Raw genomic sequence first — 13,262 nt, 5'->3', positions numbered from 1 at the left:
CACTTTAGGAAGGAACAGTGGTAGTGCTCCGAGGGGAGGTGGTGTAAGAAGGTCAGGTGCTAATTGTGAGGGAAGTATAGGTATTGGTGTGCAAATGGAAGCAGAGCAAGAGTCAAGGAGAACTCATAGGTTTAGAAAGTCTCCTCAATACTTGAAGGATTATGTTAGGTAAATGTGTATTAATGGAAAAGGAAAATATATTTTTATCTATGAATGTAGTAATGTTTTATATTATATTCTAGGTATATTGCTTTATTTGCTTTATTTTAGCTACATTGTTTGTGTACTCTTTCTTTTAGTATTGCTCTAAGGGAAGGGGATGTGTTATATTCTCTAATGGGGATGTTTATTGTTCAATGCCGAGTGTGGGGATTACGCTTTAAGAAGTTGATACTGGCTAGAGATGGCAGACCACATCAAGGCTGTTTCCTCTATTAAAAATACTACAAAGCATGCGGTATCGAGTGATCATTACAAGTGAAACAATGCCTCATTCATAGGTACCATCCATTATGGTTGTGTTCTTCTGGTAAGGCATTTGGTTTCATTTAAAGCCACGTATACTTTTCCTACATGCTTACACTTAACACATAATGATTACTTTATTCTCCTTGCTAGTGAAGATGAGGGGGAAAAGGACAAAAAAGCCCTTATTTTCAGATACAAAATAGAAAGAAAATTAAGATGACATACACATGAAACAAAAGCACCCAAAGACGAGACCCTCCTCAAAATAATTATAAAAAGGTAGCAAAGCACAATAATAGATGAACTTGAATATAGGAAATTTGATAAATCTTCAGATACTGAGAAAAGATACTATTTTACAACGTTGTTTAATTTTCTATACCCAGAGGATGCTTGGTATTGTTCATTAATGGAATTCCATATTCACATATTAACTACGTCACACTGGAGTAATCAGAGACAGCAAAGGTTCGATGCGGATGAGGTAGCAAAGGCCCAAGGATTTCAAGGCTTTAGACAACACTTGAATAAGTGTAGTTACTTAGTGGATGGAGACACACTCGAAGCTCTGGACCTCTTGGGCTTCAGGGTTAGGGAAACAGTTTTGAAAGGTTGTGAGTGTGATCTCCACATAAGATTGGTTGAATTTGCCAGGATTAATATCCGTTTTTTTCAGCTCTTGATATGAAGGACAAAAAGCATCTCTGTTTGCAGCAAGATTTCTTTATTTTAATTCATACGATAAGGACAGCCGACACGTGTTTCGCCCCCTCTTGGCGAATTGCGCCGGGGCTTTCTCAAGGCTGTTGAAGAGGAATAAGAGAAAGATTTAAAACTCGTGTGGTCTAAGAGCAGTTGACCCCAAGAAAGAACACCGAGTGTGTGGAAGTGCTTAGATTAATTCTTTGATACTAAAAACACCTCAAGAATCAATATCTGTGCCTAAAGAATGATGGTGCCTAAGTAAAGTGCAGTGATCAGAGGAATTCCAAAGAAGCACAAAGCAAGATTCAAGCAAGAGCAGCGTGAGTGAATTTAAAATATTAATTTACAGACAGACAGCAGGATTTGAAAAGACGTGAATAGAAGTGTAAAAGAGAGTGTCACTCTGTTCGGTTGATCAATCAAGGAAACCCAAGGTATTAGAGCACAGAAAAGTGAAGGACAAGCGAAAAAACAGTGTGGTCAATGAAATACAGTAATAATACCTAAATGAGTTAATTCACGTCGAAAAATCCTGTTTCAAGATGTATACATTGTCCGTGGTAAAAAAATATAATTCTTCAGTAATAAAAACATTTCCTGTTAATTTAAACAGAACAATTCATAAGTGCAATTGTATTGGCATTCAAACATGTGTATAACATATTAGGTAGGACATTTTGTCAGGTAGATTCGCACTATGTGAAGTCAAAATCTTAGAAGGGAACAAATTTCCAACTGAGAACCCCGGATTCATGCTATTAATGCATCAAGTTTATCTACCTCATTAGCAATGATGCCTGGCAATTGTATATTCTACTTTTGTCACGGAAATCAAAACATTCAAGCGATCATGTGTCCACATTTACTTCAAGCATGTTGGTGTTCCTAATAACTTACATTTTGATTGGGGCATCTATATTGCAGAAGCCTATGTTTGCCTCCTTTCAGCAGTGTCTGGTAGTTTGTATTCAAAACGACACACGGAGAAAATGTTTGAAAAGTCTACATATCTTAATAGCACATTATTTTTTCTACATATTACACAAATTTGCGCATTTTGAAACATAGTTGGAACCATGTATACTCATGATTACTTAGCAGCTAAATTAATTATGCACAGTAATATTAATGTGGGACAGAAGGGATGGTTATGATTACTAAGTCTTGTGCCCGGGCATATATTAGGGTGATTAGGAGAGGCATAGTCGTCCTATATGGTCCGCCCGTTTTGTGTGGCTAACTGGCTGAAATGCCGACGTTCGTGTTAGGGATAAAACACAGGAAAGCCAAACACGGGGTCTATTATACGGGTTGATGTCAAGCAGGCTAACTGGCGGGCCACAATATGCATAGGCGATCGGAGTAACGCCGTGTTGGGGAAAAAAGTTACGAGCGTTTCTATTAGAAAAAGAAAGAAACGGGCATAAAAGATATAAGTCACCGGCTTTAGGCGCGGAGTTACAGAGAGCAATTACACGCAATGTGGGAAGGCGGCGAATCCGACTTACTTTTTAGGCTAATGCCTACGGTCCTAAAATCCTCCCGGCATGGCGATTCCTGGGTCAGGTCCTTCCGCATCTCGCAAACGCGGGATCCGGTAGTTAAAGGGAACAACCCGGAAGTAAAGGGTGTTCACTGCGCGAGTTAATGTATTTTTGATAGGCTAGGTTGGGAATATATTGTTATTTGTTTTGTTGTTATGTGGGCATGAAAGAGTAGTCCGTATTGGTTTTTTTACCAAACATGGAAAAAAGGTTTATAGATGCAGCGAGGGTATTTTAGCTGGAGCAGAAGGTCCTGAAGTGTATTGGTCGGCTCGGTAAGGCGGGCGCCATTTATAAGTGGTGAAAAGACCGACCAAACAAGATGTAAAGTTTGGACAATTATTCGGTTGGTTGCATTTGGGGTAATTTTTTGTTAGTTTGTTGGCTTGGTGGGCATGTAAGACTTCTCCGTATTATTTTTATTAAAGGATGGAACGAGAGCGTTATCATTGCAAAAACTATTTGTGCTGGAGAGATTGGTCAAGAGAAATATGTAATCGGCTCGGTAGAGCGGAAGCCATTTATAAGTGGAGAAAGGAAGGCCGATCAATCGTAAGGTTTTGGACAGCTTGTATACTGCAAGACGTAAATATACTCTTGGAATCATATGCTTATTTAGAATAGCCAGAGAGGTATTGAAGCAATTTGTACTGATTTCCAAGGTATGCTGTCATTATTGGATTATGTTTACATCAGATGTCAAGAGGTAATGTCTTAACCTCAAAGAATGGGAACGAGAAATAAGATGCGCAATTCTTGAACATTCAAGATTGTGTCATTGATTGTTTTGTGGATTTTAGGACCGTAGGCATTAGCCTAAAAAGTAAGTCGGATTCGCCGCCTTCCCACATTGCGTGTAATTGCTCTCTGTAACTCCGCGCCTAAAGCCGGTGACTTATATCTTTTATGCCCGTTTCTTTCTTTTTCTAATAGAAACGCTCGTAACTTTTTTCCCCAACACGGCGTTACTCCGATCGCCTATGCATATTGTGGCCCGCCAGTTAGCCTGCTTGACATCAACCCGTATAATAGACCCCGTGTTTGGCTTTCCTGTGTTTTATCCCTAACACGAACGTCGGCATTTCAGCCAGTTAGCCACACAAAACGGGCGGACCATATAGGACGACTATGCCTCTCCTAATCACCCTAATATATGCCCGGGCACAAGACTTAGTAATCATAACCATCCCTTCTGTCCCACATTAATATTACTGTGCATAATTAATTTAGCTGCTAAGTAATCATGAGTATACATGGTTCCAACTATGTTTCAAAATGCGCAAATTTGTGTAATATGTAGAAAAAATAATGTGCTATTAAGATATGTAGACTTTTCAAACATTTTCTCCGTGTGTCGTTTTGAATACAAACTACCAGACACTGCTGAAAGGAGGCAAACCTAGGCTTCTGCAATATAGATGCCCCAATGAAAATGTAAGTTATTAGGAACACCAACATGCTTGAAGTAAATGTGGACACATGATCGCTTGAATGTTTTGATTTCCGTGACAAAAGTAGAATATACAATTGCCAGGCATCATTGCTAATGAGGTAGATAAACTTGATGCATTAATAGCATGAATCCGGGGTTCTCAGTTGGAAATTTGTTCCCTTCTAAGATTTTGACTTCACATAGTGCGAATCTACCTGACAAAATGTCCTACCTAATATGTTATACACATGTTTGAATGCCAATACAATTGCACTTATGAATTGTTCTGTTTAAATTAACAGGAAATGTTTTTATTACTGAAGAATTATATTTTTTTACCACGGACAATGTATACATCTTGAAACAGGATTTTTCGACGTGAATTAACTCATTTAGGTATTATTACTGTATTTCATTGACCACACTGTTTTTTCGCTTGTCCTTCACTTTTCTGTGCTCTAATACCTTGGGTTTCCTTGATTGATCAACCGAACAGAGTGACACTCTCTTTTACACTTCTATTCACGTCTTTTCAAATCCTGCTGTCTGTCTGTAAATTAATATTTTAAATTCACTCATGCTGCTCTTGCTTGAATCTTGCTTTGTGCTTCTTTGGAATTCCTCTGATCACTGCACTTTACTTAGGCACCATCATTCTTTAGGCACAGATATTGATTCTTGAGGTGTTTTTAGTATCAAAGAATTAATCTAAGCACTTCCACACACTCGGTGTTCTTTCTTGGGGTCAACTGCTCTTAGACCACACGAGTTTTAAATCTTTCTCTTATTCCTCTTCAACAGCCTTGAGAAAGCCCCGGCGCAATTCGCCAAGAGGGGGCGAAACACGTGTCGGCTGTCCTTATCGTATGAATTAAAATAAAGAAATCTTGCTGCAAACAGAGATGCTTTTTGTCCTTCATATCAAGAGCTGAAAAAAACGGATATTAATCCTGGCAAATTCAACCAATCTTATGTGGAGATCACACTCACAACCTTTCAAAACAGCAAAGGTTCGAGTCTGAGAGCTGGGAACATCTATGATAGAAATCTGATTTTGTTTGATAGCCTTGTGCTTAAAAATACACTAAATAAATATATGGTGTTACACTAGCTTTTGCTTGGAATCGCAAAGGTTAAAAAGAGGGCTTTATTTTGTGTTTTAATTCCTGGGTGAAAGAGAGGGACATGTAATGTGGAAGATGGCAGCTGGAGAATGTATGTTTTCTATCACAAATTATGCCGATTTTACTTGCCATTTCTCTGAAGATATTTTGGATGGTGATACTGGACATGCTTACTATAAAGATTGTTAGATGGTTTTAATCATTGCCTTATGGGGGAAGCAGCCAAAAGACATTCCAGGTTGATAAGAAAATATACAGCTATACCCACTAATTTTCCTGTCAGCCCTAGTCAGCATATGAGGGTCAATGTCCAATTTTTAGGTGGCAAAACCTAAGTTGTCGTTGAAAGTTCTATTTTGGAACAAAACTTACACTGGCTTTAGACCAGCCCAGTTCTTACCACTGGTGGTCTTTTTTGTCACATGTTTCTTCCTTATTTGATGCTTTCCAACGTGTGTTTGTCCCTCCCCTGGAGCACAGTTTATTTACCTGCCTTTTGATTGGCTGACTTGGTTCCTTCCTGTGCTCACACTCAGGGAACTATGTTTCTTTTTCATTTAACACGCTGTAAGAGTGCATATGAATTCTTGCTATTTGAGGATTCCACCTGAAATGCGCTCTGTATTGCTCTCTCCTCTGACCCCCACCCCAGCTCATCCATTGCTTCACAAACGCTTTTTTTTGCTTATTTGTTTTTATTTCCCCTCAACGCCTCAGACTCCTAGTGATGCAAAGCCAGTGAGGTAGTTGGAGGGACAATGAGACCTGGCCATGTAAATGGACATGTAGAAACTGTCTTGTCATAGTGTCCCTTGACCAATACCCATTGCTCACCCCAGCGTTGACGATTCAAACTGGCTGTGCGTCATGATCGTTGCACATGTATGAGTGATGACGCATGCAAGGGAATGTGTCATCACTCTTTGCTACCATCAACTCATGACATATATGTGTAAATGCATTTTTTGTTTTCCTGACGCTGCACAGCATCAGCGAAAGGCATTTATTTCTGCAAAAAGCATTGCCACATTCAATAGGTTGAAAAGATTAGACCTTCTTGGTTTGTCACTGTTTGTTATATTGCAGTCAATATAGGGCATTAGCCTAGTTAAAAGACCTCATAATATTAGGACAGAAAAAAGGAAACAGAAGCCCAGGTCTATAAATTATTCTCCTTAGAAGTACACGGTGTGGTAAAGTTTAAAAAACAGACATTGAGTTTTCTTTTTCTCTTTTCACCGGTCCCCTTTCATTTTATTGCTTCTCATTTATTTTGCTGAATTTATTTGCAGAGCTCCCGCAGCTACTAAAAGTTGTTACAGGGCTGCCTCCTTGCTTCTTCAAGGGTGCACCATGTCTTTTGCCAACACTGCTTCTAAACCACAAGCAATCTTGAAATTGTATTGTCCATAGCATACCACTGTGTTACTGTTCCCAAGATGGCCACCATGTATTGAAGCAGCATGTCGGCCATCTTGGATCAGCATAACAGTGATACAATATGCCATTCCAAGACCAAGGTCACATGCGATGTTTACTAATCGTCCATCTTGAAATGCATTGTGCATAGTGTATCATTGCTTTATTGACCTCTGTATTATCATGAGTATTTTTAAGAATTAATGGTCAGAAGAGATTCAGCATTACATAAAGGGTTATTATATTTTTGAACTAATTATTTTTGGAGCGTAGATTTGAGTGAGCAATTTTCTAAGTTGAGCATCTATCATAAGCATTTTTTTTAATTGCCGAAATCCTTTACTATGCTACTATTTGTTTATTTACATTCATCTTTGGTTCATCTCATGATGAATTAACTCGTATTCTAAGCTAAGTTTTACATGTAATGAATATCTGCCAAGAAAATTATAATTTTAATTACAATTAAATATGCTGGGGCCATACAAAGAGGAACCACCTAGAGCTACTTTTCCCTGTAGGAAGAAGGAGTGTGTCTACTGTGGCTAGAATTGCTATGGACCTGAGAACAAAACACAATACCAGCTGAAACCTTAGCATGGGACTTAACATGAACAGCCAGTCATTGAGACATGGAGACCTACAGTTTTGCTGACTTGGTCTTGAGGTCCACACCAAGTGTTGTCAATCACTCACTAGCAGCAAGGACTGATTCAAAATGGCAGTACATAGGTTGCAGAGGAGACTCTATGATGTGAGTTTGCAGATTACAGATTATCAACAGATATTCGTACAAGGTTTTTTGCGAGCCCTCAGCCCATGACACTGGGTGCCAGACCGAATAAACTCCTTCAAATCTGCAATTTTCTCCATGAGGTGCTGAGTGAATCCCTTCTAGGCTTCATGGGGTATATCTATCACTAATTGTCTGGCCCTAGAGGAATTCCAGCTTATTTCTGAGGGTCTCTGATATGCCAACCAATAAACATTATCTTATGATGTATGTTTCATAAGTTATTTCTATTCAAATGTTTGTTGCCACCCTGACCCTAGACTAATCGTCCCCCTATTGCCCATAGGTGTACCTGGACAGCTGAGTACCAGCAATATTGTAATTTATTGATGACGAACAGTAGAAACTGATATACATATCAGCTTTTGAGATTTTCATGTACCCTGGAGTGCAAAACACAATGTGCTAGCCTATCGCTCAGACCTCCTTGGCACCCCATATTGGAACCATTCCACTGGCTCTCCATTCAGAAGAGATGTCAATTCAAGATGCTGATCTACACCTATGAAGCCCTTCACAATCAAGGGCCAGTGTACATCAACCACTGCACAAACTTCCACCAACCATCCAGACACCTACTCTCCACCTCCCTCTCCTTTGCTCACACCCCTCGCATTCGCTGAAGCAACAGTGGAGGACCCTTCTTCTCCTATCTTGCTGCTAAGTCCTGCAACGACATCCACCTTCACCTCTGGAACTCATCCTCTCTTCTACAATTCAGGAAAAGGGCTCAAGACCTGGTTGATAAGCAGCAAGGCCCTCGATACCTGGATACCCTCGTGGGTGATTAGCCATGCTTAATAAATCCTGATTGATTGAGTGTAATAATTCACTTGCCCTTTGACTCATGTTAGGTGCCAACCCAGTAACAGGAGATACCAAACACCTATTTTCCTAAATTCTCAACAACACATTGTTGGCAATCAGGAGCATCCTCTAGTTTACATTTACTTTAATCTATTTTTGTGGGAGGCTCTGCATGCTTGGCAAAACAGTTTTAGATATCTTGGCACAAGACTAGGCTATGGAAGGGATTTCAGGAAAAGGTCATAGAGATAAGAACCACATTTTTACATTTTCCCATCAGTCCTTTGAATTATGGATTCACGCTTCACTCCTGGGATTGCAGAGTCTTCACACTCGACAACCCACGGGCTAATACTGAGATATAGTGAATTAACATCTGCCATTATGGTTAATAGTTTTTTCACTTTTTGAGGTGACATGGTGTTTTATTTGTTTTCTTTCTGAGACTGCAGATAAAGTAATGTTACTTTTTCAAAGAAATAACATTGATAAAACATTGCCTTTTACAGCCTGAGCTTAATGTATATTTCTGTATCTAGGGTGAAATCGATTCAACCTTCTGAAGTAAGCTATGCCTGCTGGTCTACACTGCTATTGAAGAGTCTACAAAAAGTCATACTTGGCCAAACCTTTGCAGAGCAAAAGTACCCAAGGCTCTGGACACCCTTGATAAACAGCAATAACCTCCAAAGATATTGTCCAGAATCCAAATACTATCCCAGAAACTGGAAAAAAGGCCTTACTCACCCATGCGGAGTCGTTGAAGTGGCACTCTGGCAGGGCCACGGTCATGTATTCTTTTTTTGTGCATACTGCCACAACCAACATCCCATCCGGAGTGAAGAACGCTTCAAAGCCTGTTCCGCTTGCTGTGAAAAAACTGATGAAATACAAATGGCTATGATTGAGCAGTATTAGTAAAAATGTGGAACCGTGATCAACTGGGGTTCGGGGTAATGTCATAAAGGTTCTAATAGGCACTGATGTTCTTTGCATTTGGTACAAAAGGGGGTTCTTTGCATTTGGGAAGCTTGCCAGGCCCAGGAGGAGTCAAGGAATCCTGCATTGAAATATCTCGGAGGTGTCCGAGAACATTCATGTGGATGTTTTAGGTGAGCACCTAAACTGCCAAGTTACCCTGAGGATATTAAAAGGTATGCATGAGGGACCAGGAAACTCTGTATGCAGAGCAACGGAGAAGGCAAAAGGTGCAAGAAAATGCTGTAGGTGGATTCTCCAAGGGTAGTGCCACAGAGTCATTTGCATGGATATTATGGGTGCAAGGGAACCCCATGTGGGCATATTACAAAATGCACATGAAGTGTAATTGTGTAGCACACACGTACTACAGTGAGTACTAGAGGTTCAATTGAGCCACAGAACTGGCATGCAGGATTGTAGTGCGCATGACATGCAAGTAAATCGAACATAGATATGGTGGACTGAGACCATGAAGTGAAGCGGATAAGCCCATCGATATTAGAGTGGATACTAGATGTTCAACAAAGCTGGACATTTAGATTTTGAGATGCCACGTAGCCCTGCAGTACACACATCACATGAGGTGCATGAGAGCTGCATGGGGGTGTTGGGGAAAGTGTTCTGACAAGGGCGGATTAATTCCTCGAAGGAGGCATGTCCTATTAAAGGTGAGGTGGCAGAACCAGCGACCATAAGAAATGATTTGGTGGGGCATTGGGTTCAGTTAAGTAGGCATATGAATTTCTAAGTTACAATAATGGTCGGGAATTCAGGAAACTACCTACGCACAGGAGTTATTAGGACATTAAACTATCCTAACTAAACGGGGAAACCTAGCCACTATCTCCCAGGGGTCGGGCCCCCAAGATCAGTTCTGCTACTGCTCCTAGGTAGACTTTCAGACCTACTCACCCACCAGTAGTCAACGGACTTGACTGATTCCGAGATAAACGTCAGCACTGAGTGCTCCGACGTGGCTTCAATGTGACATTTTAGCTCCTTACAAAAAATCTCTAAATAGTAGGGCTTTCTTAATAGAACAAATCTTGCTGCTTCTTATCCATGTCCTATCACATTCATGAGCTTGGAGGGGTTTGCACTCTACATAGACATATGACAGACGTTTTTAGGCTTTTAAAAAGACAATGACAACTTTTTATTTAAAAAAAAAACAATAATTACACTTAACGTGTTGAGAAAAAAAGAAGTAATTTCTGAATGTGTTTAATTAACGTTGAAAGTGCTTTGAAGAACAAATAGTGTTTTGAACTTTTGCCCCAAAACAAAAAATGTGTTCCAATTTATGTGGCTGCTGGAAAGATTTTTGATTGCCTTGACAAAATAACTTTTTGTCCCTTACCTCTGCAATGAATCAATCCCATCCACCTCTTGTGCAATCACCTCTAATGTATCATACTTTAAGCACATTATGAGATTTAACAAATAAGATCTGGCGTTGGGGTGGTGCCAAATAAGTGGCGCAATCCCAACGCAAAATCTTGGCATCAACTAATAATTTTTTTTTTAACTCTGTCACAAAGAAATTGGCAACAAGGAGAAGCATGGTTGTAGATCTGTTATGCTTAATTGGTTGCAAAGTATGCATTTTAAAATATTTGATTGAGTTAATGTATCTGCTGTGAAGGTGCCCAGTAAATCTCCCGGAATAGTATTAATGGTGAGATAATTCTGGTGGTTAACGCACTTGCTGGAGAGATCTGTGTTTTGTAAAGTCCCAGACTTGAATCAAAGTAGTAGAGAAGGTAAATGTGTCTCCTGCAAAGCACATCATCTAACACTCAGATGACAGATTTTTATTTTAAGTAGATAGTAAAGTGGGTTACTGCTTTTAACACAGAGATTCTTTTGTTACCTACAGTTCATAAATTGTAATCCTTCTAGAAGACCACAGTGAAGTATGAAGGACACGTGACTCCTACACCTTGTAACCCTGACTGTCTCATGTAACTCATTTTGTACTTTGATTTACACATGTACATGATTTATTGGGTTGCATAGCGCTACAAGAGAAATAAAATAGTGCTATTGAAATTGTTATTTGTGTAAATACTGGGACAGGCCAACACACCTGACATTCTTACAGTGCATGCATCTATTATATACAGGGACTGAACAAAGGCAAAAGCATGCCTCTCTTAAGCACCTGTGAAAAAATAACAAGCTATGTGCCTTTGTTTCCCATCTGTGGCATTTACAATTAAATGTGAGGTTCCAGGCCGCCTCCAGTCAGGATATTCAAACAAAAGGAGGCCTGATGGCCCCTTAACTTCGGCCCAGCTGGAGGTGAAAAAAAAACTCCTTGTCTAGAACTTGCTGATGGGAATCGAAAGCAAACAAGGGGCAGGCGCTGCTGAACGTGTTCCGAAGTCTGAAAATTACACCAGGACAAGTTCAGCATATTTCTGTGGGGCCCAACTTCTTGGCAGGGGGGACGGCGTTCGCCCTGTGAAAAGAGTGGGTGGAAGCCGTGTACCTGCGTGTACCCCCGACTTGTGCCCTGCATGGGTCTTAGGATACTATCAGGTAGATCGTTTACAGAATAAGAACTGAATGGCAAGTTTGGAAAATGCTTTTTTACCAGGTTTTTTGGTAACACAGGTAAAACAGCAGCCAGATACAAATACAAAACAAATCTACTTCAGCTGATGCACCCCTACCAACGGCCCTTCTGGTGGAGGCCTACACTGCGCACTGGACTGGATGAGCCCCTCCTCCCATGACCGCATGAGCACTAATGCTGTCCACTTACCTATAGAGCTGCTTTCGCTTCAGTCCTACAAGGAGCTCTTGCCCATCTGTGACTTCATCGTTCAAACAAATCCAGGCATGGAATGCAAACCCACTTCCAGGCCACCGCTGGATGACAGGAACCATGATGCCTGACATACTCGGCATGAGATCAAAGTACTGCAATGCCCTCTCTGGTCCTTCTTTTCTGGCCATGGCCGAGAGCGCACGCACCACCTGTGTAGCATACGGGTGGGCAGCAGCTTTGCCTTCCACACGCAGCAGCTTGATCAGTTGGCGGAGTTCCCCAGGTCTGATGGAAAGCTGGCCCAGGACCTGCAGCAGGCTGATCAGATTCTCTGCACACTTGGCATCCAGCTCCTGATTGGCACCTAGTGCCGCCAGTAGACAGCGGAGCATTCCAGCCCCAACGCATGTCATACGGTTCTGCAAGGATGAATCGCAAAGTTTTTTTAACCAATCAGAGACGAAGATCTGGAGGTCATGGGAAGTCAGATCAGGGATCCACTGCACTAGGATCAGCAGTGGTTGTTCATTGCGGATGAGCGGCAGAGGAGTTGAGCTGTGATCGCCCTCCACAGCCTAAAACCAAACAAATTGCATACATAATTAGAGAACAAGTGAAAAAAAGAAAAGGTGAGAAAATTAAATTGAAGCACATCAAGAAGTATGAAATAAGAAAACAGGCAAAAAGTAACAAAGATAAGTAGACAGAAAGGATTGCAAATAAAAACAGGAGCAAAAGAATTTAAAAAAAAAGACATTTCTGAAAAAAGCAGAATAAAAATACTGAAAAGTGAAAAATTAGGAAAAATTACAGAAAAAAGGTAGCATAAGTGGAAGACGGATAGAATGAAAGGAACATATACAAATATAAGATAGAGGAAGAACAGGAGTAAAGGTAGAGCGAAAAAAGTAAATGAAATAATTCAATACAGGTCTAATGTCAAATAAAAAGAAAAAGGATGATTCAGAAAATATGAATAGAAAAGATATGGGAAAGAAGGAAAAGAAAAAAGATAATCATAGAATACCGAAGGAAAAGAGTGGCAGAGACGAGAATGGCATTCCATTACAACTGTCTTGATCTATGAAAATGACAAAACAGATCAATTGCAGTGGAAATTATATTATTAATCTCTGCAACAAAACAGTGGCATCGCAACTATCCTGAAGTACAAAAATATCCTCATAACAATCAGCAACAGGAAATTGCATTA

The 13,262-nt window shown here is 40.3% G+C and overlaps 1 protein-coding gene across 7 annotated transcripts in view; it reads right to left on the bottom strand.

Annotated features, from left to right (window-relative positions):
• NBEAL2 (neurobeachin like 2) overlaps positions 1-13,262 on the bottom strand; it is a 750,879-nt gene that overhangs the window by 264,882 nt on the left and 472,735 nt on the right. For all 7 annotated transcript variants that reach the window (XM_086940998.1, XM_086940997.1, XM_086941000.1 and 4 more), the window contains 2 exons: positions 12,044-12,624; positions 9,040-9,172 (listed from right to left, as the gene is read on the bottom strand). In XM_086940998.1, the coding sequence (XP_086797124.1) occupies positions 9,040-9,172; positions 12,044-12,624 (714 nt within the window). The remainder of the gene's footprint in view (positions 1-9,039; positions 9,173-12,043; positions 12,625-13,262) is intronic.

This window comes from Lissotriton vulgaris, chromosome 10, assembly GCF_964263255.1.
Source record: "Lissotriton vulgaris chromosome 10, aLisVul1.2, whole genome shotgun sequence".
NCBI lineage: Eukaryota > Metazoa > Chordata > Amphibia > Caudata > Salamandridae > Lissotriton > Lissotriton vulgaris.
Note: the sequence above shows the minus strand (reverse complement) of the source record. Positions and strands in the feature narration are given on the sequence as shown.